The 26235-nt window shown below is 43.9% G+C and overlaps 1 protein-coding gene across 1 annotated transcript in view; it reads left to right on the forward strand.

The window, feature by feature from the left end:
- The window catches only part of ITGB5 (integrin subunit beta 5), a 106635-nt gene that overhangs the window by 14428 nt on the left and 65972 nt on the right, over positions 1-26235 (forward strand). The window contains exons 3-5 of the mRNA XM_039495147.1: positions 7601-7805; positions 16783-17032; positions 24295-24463. Of these exons, the coding sequence (XP_039351081.1) occupies positions 7601-7805; positions 16783-17032; positions 24295-24463 (624 nt within the window). The remainder of the gene's footprint in view (positions 1-7600; positions 7806-16782; positions 17033-24294; positions 24464-26235) is intronic.

Genomic DNA, 26235 nt, shown 5'->3' on the forward strand with positions numbered 1-26235 from the left:
CTCCAAATAGTGAGACAAACATATTTGCCACCATTACCTTGTTCACTCTGCTTGTGTGTTCTACCCTTTTCCCCCTTTCCTGTGTCTCCTAGTCTACTTAAGTTTGCAAGCTCTTCTAGGCAAGGGCTGTCTGTTACTCTGTACAGTGCCTAGCACAAAGGGGCCCCATCTTGGTTGGTCTTTAGGCACCACCCTAATAAACATGATTAATAATCTCTTAAAGAAGAAGCTGCAAGATATGTAGATTGAAGTGGCTAGTGTTAAAGGCCTCTCCATAGTGTGGTGTTTAAAGATGATGCAATGGCAGGGGTGTATGAGTGAAAATATATCAGAGAAATAGAATATGGATTTGCAAAGTGATTCAAACAGCTACAGCTCTCAATTCTCTGCTGGAATTTGGAGAAAAAACCAGAAACCTTTCTTCAGACTGCTAAGGCCTTACATATTCCTTTTAAACTCGTACTAATTTTGGACAGTCTTTGGGATCTTTTCATCAGTGTAACGTTTTCTGGGTGGCAGCAGAGGAATCTAGTTGACCTCCCATTGGAGGCATGTTTGCCAATATTGGTGGAGCTGCTCAGGTGTGCTGGTGAAAGCAGATAGCACTGAAGGAAGCTCTTCTGTCATGCTGGGAGCTGCCATTGAGCTTTTATTCCCTGCCAAACTTAGCAATGAATGAGCAAAAGGGGGAAAAAAAAAGGCTGGTCTCGTGAATCTATTTCCCCATGTAAGTATCCTCACACCTTCTTGTCAACTGTCTGGAATGGGCCATCTTGATTATCAGTACAAAATTTTTTTTTCTCCTGCTGATAATAGCTCATGTTAATTAATTAGCCTCTTAGAGTTGGTATGGCAACTTCCACCTTTGCATGTTCTCTGTATGTATATATATCTTCTTACTATATGTTCCATTCTATGCATCTGATGAAGTGGGCTGAAGCCCACAAAAGCTTATGCTCAAATAAATTTGCTAGGCTCTAAGGTGCCACAAATACTCCTGTTCTTTTTGCGGATACAGACTAACACGGCTGCTACTCTGAAAACTGGAAAAAATATAATCTCTGGTATTTATGCCAGGAAACTGAGGGAGGAACAAGAGATATTGAGAAATGAATCAAATGATGAAGTTAAGGAAAGGGAAATTTATTCAGTCCAGTCTTACATTAATTCAGCCTAAAGAAGAAATAAATGCCAGGGAAAAATCCAGCACAGATCAAGGCAGGGATTAAATGGACCCTCTTAAGTCTTCTCCATCTCAGGCTTATGATCTGTTTATTGTATGAAGTAAATATTGCTTACAGTGAATCAAGTTGATTTGTAGATAATTTTCCTATTGTTGTTCCAGGTTTTTTTTTTAATCACTAATCTTTGTTTGCTTGGCTGCCATTAGTTTGGGAAATCTAAGGGATGGGGACAGTATTTGGCAAGCACCTAGCACATTTTGTTTGTTTACAGTAGCACTCACAAACATTCAGGCACTTTCTAGCCAGATTAGCTTTGCTCTAGAACAAACAACATGTTTGGTTACTAACTCTGGTGGATATTTAATGGGTTTCTTTGTAGGATAGGCAGACAGGCAACTTACTGGCAATATTGCATTCATATTCTTACATACATGGTGCTTATTTGAGTGGTTTTATGTTAATTTACAAACGGGAGTAAACTGCAAAGTCTGGGTCTGAAGCTCAGCTTTTGTAAAGTTTGGGTCAGGGAGTTTGGTTTCAGTTCATCCCTAGATTCTATTTTTCTTTTATTGCTTATAAACTATTGTGGCCTGTATAGTATCTTCTTCTCTTCTCCTTCCTCCCCCTGCTTCTTCCCGTATAATCTTTGGGAGCATCTCCCTTGTCTGTCATTGAAGACTTGGCTTTAGTGTTTGTTATGGATCTGGTGCCAAAAGTGTGCTTGGCGCTTTATTGATGGTGTAGGAGTGAGATAATTTAGTGACTTTTTTTTTCCCTGATGAACTGTTCATTGCTCCTGCAAGGTATGAGGTAGATCAGTGAGATACTGTAGATTTTATAATTTCATAGCATAAATAAAACATCTGCACGTCAGCTTGATTTTTTTGTTTTAATTCTTTGATTTAGTGCCAAACATCCTAGGAAGTAGGCAAACTAGGGTGGGATGAATGCGGAAGGGACAGAAATGTCTGAAAAAGCAGCATGGGAAGTTGCTACTTGACATTCTGTGGATTCCACAGAGAAACCCAGGTGCAGCAAATTGATAAAGCTTCAAAAACCACTGCATGAAGGAGCTAAAACCGGCTGATCTTGTATTGAGGCTGGTGTGTGGTATTCTGCTCCTTTGCATGTGTCTGCCAACAGATAGCGGGCCAGAGCCTATGTAAGCATGCATCAATCATTCCGGAGCCCTTAGCTGTCCCAGATGAAGTCCACATACTCCTTTCCTTTCACAGATGGCCACTGTACACTGGAAACTCTCCAAAGTGTTTATGTTATGCCACAGTAAGGTGTGAATAGATGTTTGCTGATAGTAAGTCGCTGATGCCATGGTAGGAGTAACTTGCAACGTTGCTTCTGTAGTTAGTTATGTGTGTCTGCAGATTATCATACCTATTGCCGGTAAGCCTGATTTCAGTACCAGGCAAACTGGTTGAAACTATAGTAAAGAACAAAATTCTCAGACACACATAGATGAACATAATTTGCCGGGGAAGAGTCAACATGGTTTTTGTAAAGGGAAATCATGCCTCACCAATCTACTAGAATTCTTTGAGGGGGTCAACAAGTATGTGGACAAGGGGGATCCAGTGGATATAATGTACTTAGATTTTCAGAAAGCCTTTGACAAGGTCCTTCACCAAAGGCTCTTAAGGAAAGTAAGCTGTCATGGGATAAGAGGGAAAGTCCTCTCATGGATTGGTAACTGGTTAAAAGATAGGAGACAAAGAATAGGAATAAATGGAGGGCTTTGGAGCGGAGCCCGGAGCAGTGGAGCTGCAGGTTTTTGCCAGAGCACAACTCCAAAGCCCTGAATAAATGGTCAATTTTCAGAACAGAGAGAGGTAAATAGTGGCGTCCTCCTGCAGGGGTCTGTATCGGGACCAGTTCAACATATTCATAAATGATCTGGAAAAAGAGGTAAACAGTGAGGTGGCAAAATTTACAGATGATACAAAACTACTGAAGATTAGAGTGATAAGGTGTCCAGTTTTCGACCGGAACACCCAGTAGAAAAGGGATCCTGGCGGCTCTGGTCAGCACCGCTGACTCAGCCATTCACCGTCTGATTGGCAGCGCTGCGCAGTGGGGCTGTTAGGCTCCCTGCTAGCCTCCGCTCCATGAGGCTGCCAGGAAGCAGCCAGCATGTCCCCCCCTCTGGCTCCTACACGTATGGGCAGCCAGAGGGCTCCTCACACTGCCCCTGCCCCAAGCACTGCCCCTGAGGCTCCCATTGGCCGGGAACCGTGGCCAATGGGAGCTGCAGAGGTGGTGCCTGAAAACGGGGCAGCGTGCAGAGCAGCCAGGCTGCACCTCCGCGTAGGAGCTGGAGGGGGGACATGCTGCTGCTGCTGCTTCTGGGAGCTGCTTGAGCCTGCACCCCAGGCTCCCTCCTGGGCCCCAACTCACAACCCCAGTCCTGATCCCCCTTCTGCCCTCTTAACCCCTCAATCCTAGCCCGGAGCACCCTACTGCACCCCAAGCCCCCCGTCCCCACCCCAGAGCCTGGACCCCCAGCCGGAGCCCTCACTTCCCCCTCCCTCTCATGCCCCAACCCCCTGCCCCAGCCCTGAGCCCCCATCTGCCGTCTAAACCCCTCAGTACGAGCCCAGAGCACCCACCTACATCCTAAACTCTCATCCCCCAGCTGCACCCCCGAGTCTGCCCCCCCCAGACAGACCCCTCACCCCCTCCTACCCAGCCTGGAGCCCCCTCCTGCATCCTGAACCCCTCACCCCCAGTCCAGAGCCTGTACCTCCATGGTAAGGCAACTGTTACAGTGCTTGAGGAGTTCACACTGGATACACTCAGTTGGTGAAATCTAAGTACAGAACTCTCAACCAGTTTGAGGTTTGTGCCCTGGTTTGTAACATTCTCCCCTGAGGCTGGTACTCATGTTCCTGAGCCACTCCGCACAGCTTGACAATGTAAATATAGGGGTGGTAAGTGGGCAATGCACAAGTCTTCCTGAAGCAATGATGTGAGAAACCTGTACTACTTCTTCCTATGTGTAGCTTAGTGGGGGCCAGGGGTTTTGCCAGAAGCACTGCACTTAATTAATCTGTTTATTAATTTGATCTCATTCACATTATAATGAAATGTGAAAGGTCTCTGTAGTGAACTACTATAACGGGTCGGCAACCTTTCAGAAGTGCTGTGCCGAGTCTTCATTTATTCACTCTGATTTAAGGTTTCGCGTGCCAGTAATACAATTTAACGTTTTGAGAAGGTCTCTTTCTATAACTAAACTATTGTTGTATGCAAAGTAAATAAGGTTTTTAAAATGTTTAAGAAGCTTCATTTAAAATTAAATTAAAATGCAGAGCCCCCTGGCAGTGAGTGCCACTGAAAATCAGCTTGTGTGCCGCCTTTGGCATGTGTGCCATAGGTTGCCTACCCCTGGTCTAGACTGTGGAGCCCATGCTTCCCCTGGTGAACTTACTCATTCAACTAGCTCCATTGATTTCAGGGACACTACTTGCTTGAGTAAGTGCCTGACAGTGTGAGTAAGGGCTGGACAATCTGGCAGTTGATACTGTAAGCTCTTAGAGGCAGGGGCTATCTGCTCCTCTCTGTTTCTACAGTGCCTAGCACACTGGGGCCCTGATCTTGCTTGGTCCCTAGGCACTACTGTAATAAACATGATTAATAACATATTATTCCCATTCTCCAGATGGGAATTTGGAGGCATAGAGAGGTTGTGATCACAGAGGCATACTGTAGCAAAACTGGTGGTAGAACCCCGGGGCCTGATTCTTGTCTCAGCTAAGTCAGGAGCAAGACCACTGAAATCCATGGGGCTGTGCGAGTGTAAAGCCAGTGTAAATGAGATCAAGAATCAGGCCCTGGGTCTCCTGACTCCCAGAGGGGGCTTTAGTCAGCAGAGCCAACTCCTCCCACAGTTTGTACAATATGTCACTCAGGCTATGCAGAGACCCCCATTGAAGTCAGTCGGAGTCTTTTCATTGACTTCAGTAGGGCTTAAATCAAACCCTTACAACATATCAACAGACCCTAGGTAATCTTTTTAAAATCTGTCCCTTTACCCACTGTTCTGATTTTGTTTTTGTTTTTTAAGAAAAAAATAAATGAAAATGATTTAAATAGTCTCAGTCTTTCTATCTGGAAGGTCATCTGTTTGCATTACATGTTCCAAGAAATTAATGTTAATATCAGTATGACATACCATCCCTTTGGTTAGACTTAGTATTTGGAAGATGGAATGTAAATCAAGTATATTTCAAATATAAACATTCTAACCTTGTATTAAAAAATGTTTTGGGGATTGTGTGTGTTGGTCACACAATATTCAAGTTCTTTCCTCATGTTTTAGGAGGTTGTGAGAAGCTCTTGAGTTAATTATGAAGAAGAAGCAGGTTTGGCGGTTAAAGATGAGGCCATGAGACATAGGTTCTATCATTGGTTTTGCTACTGACTTGCTGAGTGACCGTGAGCAACTCATTAGCTGGCTCTGTGCCTCAGTTTCCCCCTCTGAAAAATAAGGATAAGTAACACTTCCCTACCACACATGGGGGATTGTGAGAGGATGACTTTATTGTTTGTAAAACGCTTTGAGATATTCTGAGGAAAAGAGCTGTATAGAAAGATGTGAAGATGAACTGAGTAATTGCTTGTTTTTATTTTCCCCTGGCTGTTGAGTGAATGGAGGGATAGTTGGAGTGGTTGTATTTATGGGCAGTATTTTTATTTTTGTATTATTTTGTGTGGTTTAACCTATGAGGTTGTCACTCAGAGCATAGGATTGGTGTCTCTATGCAGCTATCTTCCAGAAAGTGGAGGAAATCAATCAAAGTTCATTGAGCTTTGAGTACCTAACTTCCCCTGACCTCTTTGAAAATTCTCACTCCATAGTTTCTAAAAACTCTTTGGAAATATACTTGGCCTCTTTATGTGTCTGGATGTTACAAAGCCACTGCTCCAAGGAATGCTGTGTGTTTCTTTGTTGCTAGGGCTGAGGGACATCTCAATGCAGTTGGTAAACTCCCTGTGACTATATCTTGCTCTGGGGCAACAAATGGCTGTTATCAGTTGTGGCCTATACCCCAGCACTCTTCCGTCTTCATACGATAGGATACACATTGGCTGTAGTTTGGTTCAACATTAATCGCCAGACATACATGAGGGCAAGTTGGAGGTTGAGTCCATTTATCTACAAACCCATATTAGGTTTTAACATCTTCCTCAACATATACAGCTTATTTCTCCCCTTCCCCTTTAAAACATTCCATTCCCAGAATCTCTCCTCACTCTTCCTTGTATTAGAGAGACAAGGTGGGTGAGGTAATATCTTTTATTGGACCAACTTCTGTTGCTGAGAGAGACAAGCCTTCTAGCCACACACAACGCTTCCTCAAGTCATGGAAAGGTACTCCCAGTATCACTGCAATATTGTAAGGGACAATTCAAGGTAGAGTGGCCTGTTAACACCTCTGCAGTCACAGGACAAAAAAGAGGGTTACCAATTGTTGTTATGAGCCAAAAATCTAGTGTGTCTGTTCAGCCCATGATTTTTAGTGTCTGTGCAGAGCTGTTCAGCATATATGGAGTTGTGTGTAGTGGTCAGAGAGTTATAGATGGTGAGGGATGATGTTTTGTTTCTTGCATTTGCTCCGGAAGCAGATGTTGCTGTTATGTTTTTTCTTCTTTTTTCTTCATGTTGTGGAGTTTCCATTTCAGATGGCTAAATTCGACATCTTCCATTGTTGTATGCAATGTTGTAGCTGTGTCGGTCCCCGGATATTAGAGAGACAACGTTTATGGCTTATTATAACAATCTGTAACCCACTAACCCCCTCTTTTTGTCCTAAGACTGCAGAGGTGTTAACAGGCAACTCTACTTTGAATGGTCCCGTACAATATGTGCTAACTATTTATGCTAAACAATCTGTTCCACCTTGCATTTTACTGTGATCTTGGCAGTACGTTTCCCAGACTTGAAGAAGAGCTCTGTGAGACTTGAAAGCTTGTCTTTCTCATGGTGACTCCTGCAACAGACATGGAGCCCTAGGTATCTGCTTTCATTTGATACCTTACAAGACACTCTTTATAGACAAATACTATGACAGCAATATGTTAGGTGTAATGAGTTTGTCAGGCCTGATAGGAGTTGCTGTCACAGAGCAGTGCCTCTTGGTCACACCACACACTCCAGCTTTCACAACATTTCTGCAGGATTGTCCTCTCTCGTATCATCCCTGCATTCTCACTGTTGCATTAGTTTGATCTGAAAGGTTCAGTCCCTCTAGGTACTGGATGCATTGGTGGTGCAGCCAATCTAGATGACATTGTCCTCTCCCTCTCACCTCCCTCTTGCTGCAGATCGTTGCATGTCAAAACAAGGCTCCGATTGCGGAATTGATTTTTTTTTTCCCTTTTGTTCCTTCTCCAACTCCTAGGAATTTGGCAGTACAAAATTCATCACATCGAGGTGCGACTTCGTAGAAAACCTGATTACGAATGGCTGTGCAGGGGAACTTGAGACTCCCAAAAGCAGCATAAAAATAGTGGAGAATCTTCCTCTAAGTAGCAAGGGCTCCAGCTTGACCCTTTCGGATGTTACACAAATAATGCCTCAGAAGATCTCGTTGAATCTGCGGCCTGGTGAGTTAACAATGATGCTGACCTTTGTTCTGGATTAGAAGGGGTGTGTGTGTGTGTGTGTGTGTGTGTGTAATTCTGAGTAGATTTGAGATGTCAGGCCCTGACCCTGTAACTTACAACACAAAGGTAAACTGCTAAACGCACGCAGTCCTATTGACTTCAATCCACCTGTGCATTGTGGAGTAAGGGCCTCAGTATTTCTGCTCACTCGAGAGGGCATTATGTTGACCTCCAAATCAGTTAATTCTTTATCAAACCCTTATAAGTACTAGTCTTAATCCTTTAGAAGTACATAAAGGGACATTCTCAACTTCAAAATTAGTCAATTAAAAAGAAAGAGTTAAAAATGGCCTCAGAGTCTATATGTAACCTCCAGCCTGACAGTAGTTGTGGTTTACAATCATAATGTTCTAATTCAGAGGTTGGCAACCTTTCGGAAGTGCTGTGCCGAGTCTTCATTTATTCACTCTAATTTAAGGTTTGGCATGCCAGTCATACATTTAAACGTTTTTAGAAGGTCTCTTTCTATAAGTCTATAATATATAACTAAACTACTGTTGTATGTAAAGTAAATAAGGTTTTTAAAATGTTTAAGAAGCTTCATTTAAAATTAAATTAAAATGCAAAGGTCCCCAGGACCCGGGCAGTGTGAGTGCCACTGAAAATGAGCTCACATGCCGCCTTCGGCACACGTGCCATAAGTTGCCTACTCCTGTTCTAATTAAACAAATTTTAAAAATGCTTATCTGTTCCTTGTTGCTGTGTGAAAGACCCAGAAAAACACAAATTGCAAGATCAGGGCTTTGCCTGTTACTGACATAGGAGGTTTGAACTTGTGACCCTAAGCCATCCGTTCCCCTGAAACTTCCAATTAAAAAGCAAAGCATTTATAATTGAAAGAGCCGGGACTGAGCCATGGAAGCATGTTTGTTATCTAAAGTTTCTTGCAAAGGAAAAAAAAGCTGTAGTGTGGGTTGAGCATTCTTACAAAAATATTTGGCGTTTGGTATGTAAAACAAAAAAGACTCTTTACAGCAAAGCTAAAAGCAAATATAAAAGCTCGATTCATAAAAAGAAAGTGTATGTGAGTCTGGGATTGGTGCTTTTGCTCCAGATTTTTCAAGTGTATAGATCAGGGGTCCCCAACGCAGTGCCTGACGGGGCATCTAAGTGCGCCCGCGTACTGGCCGGCGGATGAGCGTCCGCCGAAATGCCGCCGACAAGCTGCGTCATCCAGAGGCGTCGCCGTCAAAATGCTGCCGCAGGGGCGATGCCTATTGATGTTGCCGCTTGTCGGCGGCATTTCGGCGGATGCTCGTCCGCAGTCACGGTCCTCTGTGGCTCGTCGTCTGGCGCCCGCTGGACAAAAAAGGTTGTGGGCCACAGATATAGATAAAGATGAAGTATGTCGTCTTTTCCCATGAAGAGGGGAAGATTGAGCTAGTACTTGGTGGCTTCCAGTACCAATGCTGCTTTGGTGCTGCCATCAGTTTCTGCACATTGCAAGCTTTAACTTTACAAATATTCTAGCCCTTAAGGTTCTGAATAAAATCTTCCCAACGTGAATCAATGCAGTGCTCTCTTAGGGCCACTTACATTGGAAAGGTTTCAGAGTGGTAGCCGTGTTAGTCTGTATCAGCAAAAAGAACGAGGAGTACTTGTGGCACCTTAGAGACTAACATATTTATTTGGGTGTAAGCTTTCATGGGCTAAAACCCACGGGGTTTTAGCCTACGAAAGCTTATGCCCAAATAAATATGTTAGTCTCTAAGGTGCCACAAGTACTCCTGTTCTTTTTACATTGGAAAGTACCTTATTCTGCAAAGAAGCAGCAGTCTCAAGGCCAATACTGTTTTAAATTGGGCACCCAAAATTAGTGGATGCTTCTGAAAATGCAGATCAAACCCCTGTCTTCCATCCCAGGACAGAGCCTCTCCAATCACCTTTTTGGCTGTGGTGATAAAGACTAAGCAGCCCAGGAGTAGGGAGGGAAGTGTGGGCTTTGTCTACACTACATAGCTTTTAGCGACATGGCCGTGTCGCTAAAAGTCGGGCAGTGTAAATGCTGTTTGTTGGCACTTTTGCCAACAAAATACTTCCACCCCCTACGAGCAGGGTTTGCGTTGTAGACAGGTGAGCGCTCTGCCGACAAGGAGCCGTTTACACTGCCACTTGCCATGCAAAACTTTTGTCTTTTTTGGAGGGTGGGGGGGTTTAAAAGCACCTATGAACAACAAAAGTTTTGTCATTCAGTTGGCAGTTTAGACAAAGCCATGGTCTGCTCTTGAGAGAGAGAGCGCTGATACTATAGTAGACAAATCACAGGCATGCACAGAATTGCTGCTGGCAAGGAATCGCCATGCAGATGGTTAGATGGTTTCTGGGACTTAGTGCTGTATACCAAATAGATTTACTGCCACAAAAGACCAGCTCTAATTCTTTTATGCTAAAGAGTTTCCTGACTCAATTGCTGGCAGAAAACACTGTATCAGCAAAGCACTGCTATCAAACCCTGACTCCCCAAGACCCTCCCTACCATGAAACTTCTTGTAACCAGCAAATTCCAGAGCTTCCTAGGACAGCTCTGCACAGTTTTCAACATGTATATTGACCTTTTTGTACTGTAACTAGAGAGAAGGTGGTGGAACTCCCCAAGGCTGGTCTTTTAGCTACTAGTCAGTAGCCTTCAGAAATGAGAGCAGTTCTCCTGTTTGATAGGTACTCTGGTGGTAGAGTTTTGTGCAGAATCGGGGGCGGGCTTCAGTTCTGACTAGATGTGCAATGCAGACTGGCCTTTTTAGGATCAAAATGTAAGATCCCATGCCTAGATAAGGCCTTCTTTATTGGAGAGAGGAGATGAGGGAGGTTTGCAAGGGAAAGAGATGGTAGGAATGCTGCCATTTGGAATCCACTTGGTGCTGTCTTTCCTTGTACAACTCTTAGGCGAAGGGTGCGTTAGAAACACCTATGCTAGATAGATACACTACATATAATGTGTCTTTGGGGTTCTGTGAACTGGTCTCTCTTTCTTTTTTTACATGGCAGATCAATAGAAATCAGCATTCGAAAATAGAGATTTAGGGTAGCGTGTGCACTGCATCTCCAGGAGGCAGAGCCCACAGCACAGTGGGAGGCAAAAATGATTTTAGTCCATCTTTGTGCCCTCTCATTTCTGGGCTGGCTGGAGGTCAGTGCAGCCCCTGATGTAAACTAGCTACCCCCCGGGTTGCACTAAGTTAAACCTGCTCTGCCTGGGCTGCTTATGGGCACCTGTGTTACCTGAACTGTCCAGAATCCACATCGTTTTCAGTGCTATAGTGACTTCCCTTTGCCATTGGTGCACCCACTACTCCAGGGGGCTTGTGTAGTGGTGCCTACCTAGTGTCTAAGCTGAGGAAATTCTTTCCCAGCCAGCTACAGGACTTCCCCAGCACCTCTATGCTGGCACAGCAGGGTATAGGGACCATTGCAGGAAGGAATAATTCTGGATGTTTGTAATGGGATCTTCCACTTTCATTCTTTTCCATTAATGTTGAGCAGGATCCCATCTTATTTAGGACTAATGATTTCCTAATCCTGTAGGTTAGCATCTCCTGTGGAAATTACGTATTAATCCTTATGTAAGAATTTGAGTTCTGATTGTTTCACTTAATGGCAGGACAATAAATATGAAACAGAAAGGAAACAGCATTGTCTGGACTTTGCATGTGCTACTAATTTTGTGTTACATCAGGAAACTTTGCATAAGTGTCTTAATACTTCGAAGATGAATCAACGTGTCTGTATCTTTGACTAGTAACTAGAAGCATAACAGAGTAGATAGTTGGGAGGTTCCAATCTGATCTATCCTTCTTACTCTTTCAAGGTATTTCTAATGTCCTAATACCAAATTTTCAAATCTCAGTGTGTAAAGTTAGACTCTTACATCTTGAGGCAGGCTCCTAGTTCAAAGTGGTATAACTCCACTGACTTTTTATGGGGGTCACTCCAGATTTACAGACATATAAGGGACATCAAAGTCAGGTGTGCAGTTTTTAACACCATGGTTTAAAGCTTGTCTCTAGCATTAATGCACAGTGCCCTGGCTGGCTATCAGAAATGTGAATGGAATTACAAATATAAAATAGAATACAGGTTTTATTGGCCATTTAGCCCTAAGCATTACAAAATAGGAATAAGAGCGCTTTTGGGAGAATAATTGCATTTCAGGGTACTTAGAAAGATTGTCATGTGCTAAATAAACAAGGCAGATGCTTTCTCCACATTAAAGCCCAGTGTATATAAATCTTCCTCTGCCCATTTTTACAGCAGTGACTCAGAAAATAATTGCTGAGGTTTTATTCTTAAGTCAGGTAAAAGCAGTCTTTCTAGTTCTCAAATGAACTGTTTGAGACAATGTATCAGCAGTGTTCCTTAATTCAGGTCTAGGGAAAGTTGAAAATCAAAGCTCTGGGGGTTGTGGATTATTCCTGGGGGTGAAAGTGTCTAGGAGTAATGGAGTGGAAATGATGGACCTGATTCTTCACTTACACTAGTGTGCATCAGCAGTAACTCCATTGAAATCAATGGATTTATTAGAGTGAGAGGAGATTTGGACACAGTATCTCACTCCTTCTCAATTCAAGTCTTTCATAGATTGATTCCTATATTTTAAGATGAAAAGTGACCATTAAATCATCTAGTCTGACCTCCAGCATAACCCCAGGCCATAGAATTTCATCCAATTACTGCTGTATTGACCCTCTTCTTGAGAGGAAGTGTGGTTTGCAAACTGAGATCAGAAAGGTAATTGCATCTCCATGTTCAAAGGTGTAGGTTGCAAGAGTCAAGAAGAAGTGTTGTTCCTTCATGTACAGACGGCATTGTTCAAGTGGCTAGGTATCTTTAAAGGGGTTTTCTCCTTTCTCCGTGACCACTGCAGGGGACAGGACACCTGATATAATAGACTAATCATCTGATCCTATACTGCAACTTCTGTGTTCCTCAATATTTGATGGGGGATTTGAATAAATTCTTTAAAACATAAAAGTGTGGCAGTATGGTCTAAAAGAAAGAGCTGGTGACTGGGAGTCAAAACTTAAAAGTGCTTATACTTAAAGATGCTTTCTCTGACTTGCTGTGGATTGTTGAACTTGTCACTTAAAATCTGTTTCCCTGGGCCAGACTCTTCCCTCTTATTTGGATTCAATTCAGAATCTGGACCCCTAGTGTCACCTTACCATAGTGTTCCTATGAGCTTTAAGTAGAGTTTGTAAAGGGTTTTGAGGTCTTAGGATGAAAGGGGTCATATTAGTGCAAGACGTTGTTAGTGGTGGGGTGACACTGGGTGGGGAGTGGAAGCAGCCAGCACTATGTTAGTCCCAGCTGAATGGATGAAAGCAATTGCATGTGCAGGTTGTTATTAAAATACTTTCACAGACTGTTGTTATGCATGCGGTGCTTTAGAAATGCAGCCCCTGATCTTGCAAACAATGACATGCTTAGTTTGCAGACCACAACAGGACTTCAGTGGGACTGCTTGCACAGTGTAAAGTTTAAGCACATGGGTAAATGTTAGTAGGATTGTAGCCATAGAGAAGACTTGTTCCCTGCCTTGAGATCTTGCAATTATGAGGCTTATACTTCAGTTATTTGGGTTATAAACACCCTGAGTGAAATCTTGGTCCCATGGAAATCAATCCCAAAGCTCCCACTGATTTCAATGGAGACAGAATTTCACCCTACTGTAAAGTCCAGATGCTTCTCTAGAAGAGGGAAGAACACCATGTGAAAACTGCTCTTCATGCACAAAGGAAAATCCCTTTACTAACTGGAAAGAAAAAACCTGCTCGGTAACAGTTTTAGGGAGGAGTGGGGGAAAGGCTATTCTGTAGCTAAGCCTCCTGTCACATCAATCACTTCCACTGAATGCATATTTAGTGCTGCAGGTGAAATCATTACTCAGAAGAATCTCACTCAGTGCGGGGAATAAGGAAAGGATTGTAGCTTTAAATAAATGTTAGTGATTAAAACATCTCTTGCTCTCTAGGGAAGAGATGGAAGCCATTAATGTGTCTGAAGATTAAACAGACATGGACTGAGTTGTATTGTGTATTTATTGTACAGCAGCCGTGACAGATCTTAAACTATCATAGCTGATGATGTAAAATTAAATGCATATAATTAAAGTGCCTTCAGTTTGTGTGCTTCTCTTTAACAAGAGAGTCGAGAACCTCAGGATCAACTGGTCAAATGCCACCTCACTGATTGTGCAGTATTCCCATTCCCTTCCATGTACAGAACCGCTTCTTCTTGCAGCAATTGAAGATGTTAGAAAGGTGGGATCATTTTTGTAGCTGAGTTTAAAAGGTTTCATTCAAATTGGTTAGGTCCAAAACTTTGTTTCTGAAAAGGCTGAACATTTCAGCAGGAAATTCGTTCTGATTCTCACTTACATGTTCCTATTTTTTTCTATTTAAAACTGTTTCTTACAGCACTAAATTCAACACCCACGTCTGCAATTGGGGGGAACTGTTCTCCCACCCACCCCTTCAGTGTTAATAGGTATTGCACACATATCGTTCTCCCTTTATCACCACCAATATATACTTTGGGTAGCATGTTCTGATTAGCTGATCAAATTTAGCCATCCTGATAACTTTGTTCACTTGGAGGCCTTATGCTAATTCATGCCCCATGGTGTAATGGCTTTCCAGCACTACAGAAAGAAAATTGTATTTAAACTGGAACTTGGATAGCATGGGGGGGGAGGGGTAGTTGCTAGTATGGCATGTAGCTTCTTTGATATTCTTTGGCTACAGCTACACTACGAGGCTTTTAGTGACACAGCTGTGCCGCTACAGCCGTGCTGCTAAAAGGCGCACAGCATAGCTGCTGTTTGTCGGCGGGAGAGAGCTCTCCCACCGACAAAAGATTTCCACCCCCTTGTTAAAGCGCTGTTCACACTGGTGCTTTTTTTCAGTGTATTTTTTTTAATGCCCCTGAACAACAAAAGTTTTGCCGAGGAAGTGCCAGTGTAGACAAACCCTTTGTTTTAGAAGCTGCTATCTAGTAGCCACAACCTATTGTGCAATTGTTAATATAGAAACTGCCCTCCTTTAATAGCCATGCCTTTATCAGGAACTCTTCCTATGCAAGCTCCAGGGCAAAGCAGTTACATGTAATAAAAGGGGCCCTGCTTTGGAAGTATCTCTTTAACTAGAGCTGTAGGGAAATAATTTAAATAGCTGTGGCTTCTAAACCAAGCTGCTAAGTCTGAGTCTCCTCCTGGTTTTACCCATTGCATTAAATGGAGTTAGTCCAGTGGAAGAGAGGAGAACCTAGGATCTACCCTGCTTGACAGTGATGCTTCATAACAAGCAGAGCTGCTAGGTTTTGCGCAGTTCCACATCTGATTGCCCCACAGCGATAAGACACTGAGGGTTTGTCTACGCAGCCCGTAGCAGGTTGGTAGACTCGGCCTTGCACTACCACCCTAAAAATAAAAACGTCGACTTGGGCTGGGAAGCTCGCTGCCATGAGGTGTGTAGAATACTTGTAACCTAGCCCAGCATCTCAACAGTTTTATCAGTGGTGATCTTATGACCGTCCTTGTAAGAGACAGAGTGTATAGAAGTCTCATTGTCCTGCACCTCCCATATCTACAGCACCATCTGAACCCCAACCCCTGCTGAAAAGATATTTTTGACAGGAGTTTGGCAGCTGCAAATCATTAGTGATGTCTCTGCTACCTGATCCCCCACATATCCTTTGGGGGTTGTTTAGTGCACCATTTTCACAATTGGAGTTCCATAACAACAGACAAATGGGTGTTAGATATCATCCAGTCTGGCTGTTCGATAGAGTTTACTTCCGTACCTCCTCCAAACCCCCCAAAACCCATCATCCCTCTTCAGGGACTGTTCTCATGAGAAGATTTTGAAGCAGGAAGTGGAATATCTCCTCCAGTGAGGAGCATTACAGCACGTACCTCTTCAACATAAAGAAAAAGGGTTTTACTCTTCCTACTTCCTAGTACCTAAAAAGAAGAAAGGTTGGAGATCTATCCTCAGTCTCTGCCATCTCAACTGTTTTATTTGAAAACTGAGATTTCTCTGGCTTCAATAATCCCATCTCTGGAGAAGTACATCTGGTTTACAGCTCTAGTTATGAAAGGCGCTTACTTTCTCATGGATATTCAGCTCACCCACAGGCGTTTTCTCAGATACATGGTGGGCTCTGACCACTTCCAGTACAGGGTGCTCCCATTCGGTCTCACCCCTCGGGGGCTTTACCATGGTCTTTGTGATAGTAGCAGCTCATTTCAAACAGAACAGCTTCACCATCTTCCCCTATCTCGACAATTGGCTTCTTGTTATCAGAACATGTCAGGAAGCCTGTGAATTGACGTCATTAATGCTTCAAATTTTTTCTTCCCTAGGAGTCACTGTGAATTTGGAAAAGTCTTTCTGTATTGTTTTGGACTCAAGTGTGTATCTAGATTATAAGCATTTTGTTGTTTGTTTGACACAGTATATACAGTGCTGCATCTACTTAGGTGCTACCTAAACTAAAAATGAAGGACTCCTCACCTCCCTCTTCAAAACTAGATGTAGATACAGAGTAGAGTAACATTTCTCAGTTTACATACATGGGAATGGATTTACAAAGAGACATGTTTAGCCTCCTTTCCCTCTCGCCTTTCTTGCATATCTCCAGCTATTTCTGTGGTCAGTTTAGGGAAGGAATGGTGTACATGTAGGAATGGGCTACAGCAAGAAAAGTGTGCTGTCTGGATTTTGCATATACGAATTTCACGTTGCAACAGGAAACTTTGCAGAACAGTTCATATTTTCAACATGAATCTTTGTCTATTGCTGTTGATGGTATTAGAAGCAGAATAAATATTGACCCAGATTCAGAAGGGTGTGTGTTGTGGTGGGGGACTCTTTCTAGAATGCAGTTCTTTTCACTGCCTCCTAATCTTCTGCTCCTGCAGGTGACAAGACCTCCTTCCGAGTGCAGGTTCGTCAGGTAGAAGACTATCCTGTGGATTTGTATTACTTGATGGATCTCTCGCTATCCATGAAGGATGACCTGGATAACATTCGGAATCTGGGAACCAAGCTGGCTGAGGAGATGAGGAAGCTCACCAGCAATTTCCGGCTGGGGTTTGGGTCATTTGTGGACAAAAATATTTCTCCTTTCTCCTACACAGCTCCGCGATATCAAAACAATCCTTGCATTGGGTAAGTGCATCTGGAGCCCCACTGACCAGTTGTAATGCAGGCTTCAGTGGGGGGTGGAGGGGAGGATGCAGGCTGAGGGAGACAGTGTTTCCCAGTGGATAGAGCACTGGATTACATCTTGGGAGATCTGGATCTATTCCTGGCTCTGCTACTAGCCTGCTGGGTGCCTAGGGCAAGTGACTTCCCCTCTGTGTGCCTCAGTTTCCCCATCTGTAAAACAGGGGCAGTAATACATACCTCAGTTTGAGCTCTATTGATTGAAAAGTGCTACATAAGAGCTAGTTGGTATTATTATTAGGCTGGCATATGTCATGTAGAGTAGAGATGCCAGGCAGTTTTCTTGATTGTTGGCAGCATCCTTTTTTATGGTGACTTGTGTGATCTTTCACATTTGTAAGATTGATAACACCCTGCCACAGCTCTCTGGCTAGCTGCATGCACTGTGTTAGTGATCATGGTGGATGAAATGACGTGTCTACAACGGGTGATTATGGGACTACTGCAGGCAACTGCTCAACCAGCATGCATCAGTTGCTAGCTGCCGTTTTCTTGCTGTCTTTTCTTTGACAGTGGTTCTATAACACCCTTTCTTTCCACTTGGGTTACAATACTGAGCATTGTTTAGGAACTGAGCAAGCAAACACAGCTCATTGTTTTTCTTTACAATGTATTTATATTCAGGGATAGCACTCGGTCCAATCAGCAAAATTCCAAAGTGGATTTTAACTCACCCTTCTTCCTCTCCAACCTCATGGTGGTTAAGTTCTGTCGTTCTTTCAGGCACATTTCCAGTTATGCAAAAACACAATATAAGGAGTCTTTCCATTGGTTTTGATGAGCCTTTTTGTCTCAGGCCCTATGTAATTCCACCAAAAAATACTCTGTGCATTGCCCACCTACGTAATTCTCACTGCGGGTTCAGTAGTGTTCTCCTGGACCATTATTGAAAGCTTTGATTTGTTGTTGCTATGTTAGAGTCAGCTGGATTACACACATTTATGTCCAGATTTTCAGAGGTGCTGAGTACTCACAGCCACACTGTTGTAATGCTCTAGTGCTATACAAAGCAGGACAGCTTTTTACAGCTCAGGAGCAGCAGAACATCAAGACGTGCAAAAACCGCATTTTATAACAGAATCTTTGGTGCAGCTGGATGCTTGGGTGAAGGAGCAGACATAGGTGTGGTTGGAGCAAAGGACCATGAGGCAGGAACTTCTGAATTCTAATCTGGCCCTGACACTGACTCACTCTGTGGCCCTGAACAAATCACTTAAGCTTCTTTGCCTCAGCTTTCTTATCCTTAAAATGGAGACCACATTAACATTTGCCTACCTTACAGGGGTATTCGGAGGACTGGTCTGAGGAGGACTAACATATGCTTCTGAAGTATTTTGAAGATAATAGGCTAGAAACTGTTGCTATTTTATTTTTTTCATTCTTTAATGATACTGGGTATGGAGCTATTGCTCATCCATGCAGCTCAGTTGTTAGCTCTGCAGTCATTTCAGAGGCTTCCTCGCTCTGGTGTGCTCTGCCTAGAGACTCTGGGCCTGACACCTCTCCATCTACACCAGTGTAAATTAGGAGTAAATCTGTAGAATTATACCAGAGGGAGACTGGTCTAAGTGAGAGGAGAATCAGGCCCTTAGAGTCTGGCTTGGCAGAAAAGGAGGGGCATGTTAGTGAATTCTCTCGTAGGAGTTTTGTTTATTTGCTGGACATGTGAACGCTCTCTGTCCATCAACCTCCCACCCCGTTTGTTTTGGGGGCACAAGCTACATGTGGTATTGTGCTATTGTGAAAGAGGCCAGAAGCTCCTGCTTTAGACATGCGGGGTGAGATTTTCAAAAGTGCTCAGCATTAAACTAACACTCTCCCATTAAAGTTAATGATAAAACTCCTATTTACTTCAGTGGGAGTAGTGTTAGATCAATTCAGAGCACTTCTGAAAATCCCACCCACGGCAACTCTTGACCCTTTGACCATGAAAATACCAGGAACAGTTGTGTTCCTGGAGTCAGCAACGTCTGGAAAAACTTGTGGTTGGTCAATGCCTTACATTAGTAGACGTGTTTTCATATGCGTAGCTTCCAAATTAATTGTGATGGTCTGAGGATGTGCTGTTCACATCTGGATTATCTCAGTCAGGGCCAGGAGTCGACTCAAAGCGGGTGAACTGTTCTTATGAGCTTCTGCCATCTTAGGCCAAAGATCATAAAAGAACAACGTTTCTTGTGAGATTTTGGCACCATCCAACTCAACTGAAAAACAGGCTCCGTCTATTTTTGGTTTGATTTGGAACCAAAATTATAGGTCTGGCTTCAGAACCGTGAGTTTGAATGTGAACAGCAATCCTCAATTCAAAGATGAGATGAGACGTTTTGGCTGGCGTCTAACAATGGAACTTTTGGGGGGAGTAATGTCCGATGGTCATTGAAGGAATGTTGAATGGGCTTGTGTGAGTGGGTGTGCCGATGCAACAGCGCCCCCTTTGGCCAGATGGAGTACTGCACCAGACTTCACTCAGTCTGGTGGGACAGTCCATCATCTCCTCTTGCCTGAGTCTCTGTGGTAGTCCCATTCGGGCAATGGAGGGTGTTGGCCTCAGGCCTGCTGGGGTGTGTGGGTTTCCCCCTTATAATTGGTGGGATCAGCGGGTAATTGTGCTCGGGGGGGGGGGGGTCTGGAAACCCCTTCCGTTCTTATGTCTCCCAAGGATTGGTTGGGGACCAGGCCTGCCAATTCCACTGGGTTCCAGCTCAGGGCCCTTAAACTAGGCAGGCAGAATCAGGCCACAGCAACTCCTCGCACTGTGCCCTGAGCTCCTTCCTACCTTCCTTGGTTTCAGTATGCTTTTCCAGCCTGTAGATGTGATTGTCCCTTCTCTGGGCAGCTTTTCAGTAGCCTGCAGCCTGGAATTTCCTTCTTCAGCCTGCTTGCTCCTCTGGCAGCCACCCCACCTCTCTGCTCTCCAGATCTTTTATTCTCCCAGCTGCTGTGAGGCTGCCAATCAGGGTTGGCTGGCAGTTCCTGCCTTAGCCTCTGGGTTGCCAGGCCAGAATAGGGTACATACACTCCATGACAGGTTGGTTCTCTTGCCCATTTAACGTTGGTGTAACTCCATTGACATCAATATCCTTAGAGCAGATTTAAGATTTGTCTGTAGGGAGACACTTTGGAAAATTAATCCAAATTAACTAAAGGTGTGAATTTAAAGTGGATTAGTTAAACAGCATTAAACCCCTGTGTGGAGGACTTATTCAGAATTAAAGTGGCCTTAATTCAGTTTAGCTTAAAGGAAAGTATCCTGTGTTGCCAACTTTGGGATGCTGATGCAGCAAAAATCACGCTGGCTAAGGATGAATGCTTGGCTCTGGGGATGAATATTTTCACTCTGAAGGCTGTCCAGTGTCATTCGGTCACAGCCCATTCTTCTGAATGCTGTGCTCACCTGCTGCAGTCGACAAGGCATCAGGGCATAGGGATGGCTTATTGCCACGACGATATGGGATACTCAGTGCTTTCTACTTTCCCCCGGCAATTTGAGCACTGCCTCGAGCGTACATGCTCAGTCATCTTCACTGCCATTGTCTCACATTTCTGGCAGGCTGGGGAAGGGATTTAAATCAGATCTGCAAGACCTTGTTGAGGTACAGATAAAATACGATTAAATTAATTGTATCCAGTGAAATGCAGTGCAAATGAAAAATACATTGGGAGGTGAAGGGGGAATAAGAGGAAGGGGAACTAAGTGTGCAGTGAGAAGTTGGAAATTGTTGCAGTCCTTTAATTAAATCAGTCTAAAGCTGTTGCCATCTTCTTTCCCACCATGCGCACATTCCTCTTAGATCGGACTATCTTTATATCATAACATTCTCCACACACAGATGCCTTTTGGGTTTAGCCAGATCTTCACCTTTATGAGGTGTCCTAAGCAGCTGTGGGGTTGGGAAGAGATTTAAGAGGAATTGAGAAATGAGAGTGGTTTGGCTGGAATGCCTGCTTCAGGGTTGTTCTTTCTCCTCTTGTCTATTCATTTGTTTTCCTCTGGATCCCCATTGTACCCTGATTGCTGCCATAGAAGTGGATTGCATTGCTATGTTTGCTTTGCAGAGCAGAGGTAGTTTGCTTTTGAGGGAGTTAGGTCTTTTTGGTTGGTTGTTTTTAGACACATGTAAAAACTCCCGAGCTCTCTGCCTGCCTGCACCCAAAAAACTGCAGCCAGGAGTGAAACCTTGGGAGCACAACTGTTTTGCCCCATTCCTGGCTTCCCAAAAGCAGGCTCTCTGGATACTGAGTTGCAGATGATTTCTGGAGCAGGATTTAGAGAATGCAGCTGATGTGGGGTGGCCGGTTTCTTTCAGCACTTACTGTGCTGAGCTGGGTATGAGCTCTGAATCCCCCCAAACTCTGATTGTGTGTGTAAATCAGTCAGTAAGCTCCTGAGCTAGTCCAAGCTCTGGGGCTTTTGCAGTGTTAATGTGTGCCTTCTTTTGGGCTACATCCCAAGATCCAGGATAGGGCCTCTAAGGCTTTACTACTTTTATTTGCAGCAGCGCAGCAGCAGGTGAAAACACACCCTGCTGCTCTCTGCGCGCGCGCGCGGCCAGTAAAGTGCCAGTGTAGTCAAAGCCCCAGCGCCCGAGCCCCCAGCGCGCTCGCTGTCCCCCCAGGGAGGTGGAGTGGGACAGCGGCTGGAGAGTTTTTTTTCCCAGCGCGCTGCTGACGCACACAGCGCGCTGCGCTGCTGCGCAGCGCTTTGAAATGCAAGTGTAGCCAAAGCCTAAGAATCTGAACAAAAACCCAGTATCACTCACCTGAAGATCTGAATTGTCACAGGGATGGTATTAAAAAAACAGGACCTAGGAAACTATCATCTTTATGCAGCTGGCATGTACAATTCCTTGACATGTACAATTTAAAGGTTAGAGGAGCATGCTGTGATGATGAATATATGCTATTTATTTCTATTTCCGTGGTCTGTTTCTTATTTTGCTGCTGCCCAGAACTCATATCACTGGATCAGTCAGGTTCATGTCAACAAGTGAATATCGTAAATTTCCATAAAACTGTGGGTTGGGGGGAAACGAACACACCCAGTGCTAAATCAGCATCTATTCCCTGCCCTGACCTGCACTAGCCTGGGGCTCTGGTGAAGTGCCAAGACGAGCAGCCCTCAAAGGTGAGAGGGTCCTCAGCTGATAGAATCTGACTTCCAGCCCCCCAAGCATTTTACTCAGAGACAGCAGTAGGAGCCTCTTGCTGAGCCCCAGATAAGTCAGGGCTTTGAAGAGCACAAACACCTTGAGTTGCCCCTATAAGTGAAAAGAAATCCTGAGCAAAGGCTTGATCACAAGCGATCACACCAGGCCATCCCCTCCACAGGTAGCAGGCCCCTCTGAGCTGTTGTTTCTATCCTCTTTCTTCTCTTCGTCCTTCCTGTGCGCCATCATCCATTTTAAATCAGAAGGCAAATGTGTACATAGGAACATAAGAACGGCCACACTGGATCAGACCAAAGGGCCATCTAGCCCAATATCCAGTCTTCCGACAGTGACCAATGCCAGGTGCCCCAGAGGGAATGAACAGAACAGGTAGTGATCATCTCCTGTCACCCATTCCCAGCTTCTGGCAAACAGAGGCTAGGGACACATCCCTGCCCATCCTGGCTAATAGCCATTGATAGACCTATCCTCCATGAACTTATCTAGTTCCTTTTTTTAATCCTAGTGTAGCTAGAAACCGCACTGGATGATTTGTTCCTTTCTGCATGTAGCGTACCCAAGGTAGATGATATAATTGCACACAATACAATCACTACTATAAAGCGCACTACTATATGGATATGTACATAGCAGTGTGAAAAATACCTGAAGCTCAATTAAAAGAGCATATACTTGGTCCCTAGAGACTGAACATTGTACACCTGCGTACACGACCGAGTAAGGAATCTGAATTTTCAGTGGGTTGTGTTAAAATACAATCTTCGGCCTCTTAAAAGCATCTTTTAAGCTATGTTAAGCCAAATGGTGCCCTGAGTATAAAGCTGGCATCAATGGCCTTTAATTGTTCTCCTGGGTTATTTTACAAGTTAATAATGAATCAGTAAAAGTCTTACTCTCTAGCCTCACTTACTTTAAACTCATTGTTTTTTTTCCTCCCATCCCAAACCCCCATGCATTCACTGTTTTTTCCACTTAATTAACCTAGCACTAAAAGAAAGTCTCTGTTTAGCCTGCAGAATGTTAGCTAATTGGGTTTGAAGTTGTTAAACTGTGAAAATCTCCTACCCCAGCAAAAGAGGTTGAGAGCTAAAGCTGCAGTGCTTACACACATGTGATGTGTTTGAGAGACACAATCAATTGGGCTGAAGACATTAACTCCAATCAGAGCCTAGTGCTTGAGCCAAGAGCAGAGTGACATGGTAGAATTGGCACAGGGGCTGAAGGGCATTTTAATCCCAACTCTGCCACTGGCCCACCCTGGGACTGGGAAACTGAGATAATAGTTACTCACCTGCCTCACATTGGTGCTGTAGGGGTGAATTAGTTCATATCTGTGTGGTGCTTTACGTGCAATATCACTAATAAGGATGCTTATCAATTTGGAAAACTGCTTAGGTGTCACGAATGTCACGTACTGTAAGCATGTTAGACACCAGGGTGGAAGTTCTCAACCAAAAGTCCACAGTGTTTCCTAGACATCATGCTAATCTGTGACATCAGCTGATCCAGAGCCCTGAGCCATCTGGTTTATCATGCTCAGAGCTCTGGTTCATTGCTTGCAATACAGCCATTTAAGGCTTTGTTTTATCTTTCTAATATCACTTACATGGTGCAGCAGCTAGTGTGCTGTAGATTCAAACAGTCCTAAGTGATAAAGCAATCCTAGCCCTATTATGCAGGAGCCAAAACTTAACTGCTAAGCCCATGTTTTCAAAAGTGGCCTCTGACTTGGGTGCCTCAACTTTTGACTTTTTCCAGGAATGCTGAGCAACCACAATTCCTGCTGGGAACTAACTATAGGTGCTTGGCACCTCAGAAAATCAGGCTCTTTGGGAGGTGTTTCTAGTTGAGCATCCAGAATTGGAGGCTATCAAATTGAGAAGCTGCATTGGCAAGCTTGGGTTTGGGTGACTTGTCCAGAGGGACTTACTTGTGTTAGACCTGGGAACAGAACTCTGCAATTCCTGGCTCCTCATTCTGTCCTCAGGCCACTTGAGCACACCCCTCTCATTTCTATTTCCCCATTTCTGCTTCCAGTTACAAGTTATTTCCACACTGTGTCCCATCCTTTGGATTCCGCCATCTCTTGTCCCTCACGGATAAAGTGGACCGTTTCAATGAAGAAGTTCAGAAACAGAAGGTTTCCCGGAACAGAGATGCTCCAGAAGGTGGCTTTGATGCAATCCTGCAGGCTGCTGTGTGCAAGGTGAGTCACTAGTTGCTTATGCTGCTTGTGTTTTAAAGCACAACAAAAAGGAGGTCTAGGAGCTTTCCTCAACTCTATTCTTGCAATAGAAAAAAACCCTCCAGCATGTGGTGATTTCTTGGAAAGCACCATTAACTTTTGCAGAGAGCACATAACAAAGATACAGTGGAAAGGAGAGGTAGTTTTTTTATTATTATTTTATAAATCTTTATGTATGGAAAACAACCATTAGTATCTTGCATAGCTCAAAGGGATAAAGAATGTGAGTCCTTGCAGATGTGAATTTAGAGCTGTAAGAGTCGATTCCATTGTCAGTTCTGTGGGTGCCCCTATTGGGTATGATGGAAGAAATCTGCATTTTGTATGCTTGAGTGAAGTGATGGAATTCTTTAAAGTGCCAGCAATATATATATGTGCGTAACACACCTGCTGAGTGTGTGTGAATCATATCTTCTTATAATGGCTGGCCTACATTGAGGATAACAGCCAATTAGTGTTACTAGCTAATGGTATAACTCCATTGACTCAAGCTCTTAAAATCCTGTGCTTTTGGTGCTGAAAGTTCTGAACAATGTAGTGTATTAATTATATCATTAGTGTATTATTTGCTAGGCTCCAACAGCACTTTCAATGCTGTACAAAATGTAGAGGGAGACACAATAACTGTTCCAAGGAACTTGAAATCTAGGGGAATGTCTATGCTGCAATAACAAGGCCTGATTGCGACATACCTGGGGTAGCTCTAATCTAGCTCATGTTTCATCGCAGGCTAGTCCCAGTAATTACCCAGGGTTCTGGGCAGGCTTGTGCAGCCAACAGTGAAGCATGTTACTGCAGCGTCACTGCTCTGGTACCTGAGCTAGCTAGATTCAAGCTAGGTTGGGTATATCTATTTGAGTTACAGTCACACCTAATGGCTGCAGAATAGACAGACTATTAGAGATGCAACAGCTGTAATAACCCAGGCCATGTGTGTTCTCTGGTTTTAGCAAATAGTCTGGAGACCCACTGCTTGCAGTGCTCATGAGACTGGTTCCTTTCTAATATTTTATTGTTGTTTTTAATTCTGTAACCCTGATTTCCTCTGAATATCACTACATCCCTGCCTCCACAGGGCACCAGTGTGTCAGGTTAGTGGTAATGACACTTGCTGTGGGATCTCTGAGGTTTGGATCAAACTTCTGATGTGGAGAGTATGTAGCATGTTAAGTAATTGTGTTACGTTCCTCTAGGAATTTTTTTTCATAGATGATAAGCGCATACTATTGCTAACACGTAAAGAAGTTTTTTCCTTTAGTTCAAGCAGTGGAGGCCTGTGTTTTTGGTGCTTATGGCCTCAGTTTCACTTCCTACTGGTGACCCCAGGTGGGGTTTTGTTATGATTGTTTAAAATGTGATAATATTTATTCCCCCATATGGAAAGGATAGCTCTTTGCAGATCCTCCTGAGTAAGGGGAGAGGAACTACTGGCTTCTTCTGGAGGTGGGACAGAAGGGGCATGGCACTGACAATCCCTTCCATGCCAGCCAGGAGACCAGGTCAGCCAGGGAAGTCAATACACATTGCACCATCTTAAATTGTGGTGTAAGTGGCCAAGTTCCCACTATGTGGCTGGGATCTGCAGGGCACCTCCACATCTCACAGTGAAGGGACATAATACCGACAATATCAGCAGTCACTTTGGCAGTCGGTATGGGTATCTTCATGTCTTATGTGGGCGTTTTGCTTGGCATCTGGTTCCTCCCCTCCCCGTGTTTCCCTTAACGTTGTCC

The sequence above is a fragment of the Mauremys reevesii genome, linkage group 11 (assembly GCF_016161935.1).
Source record: "Mauremys reevesii isolate NIE-2019 linkage group 11, ASM1616193v1, whole genome shotgun sequence".
NCBI lineage: Eukaryota > Metazoa > Chordata > Testudines > Geoemydidae > Mauremys > Mauremys reevesii.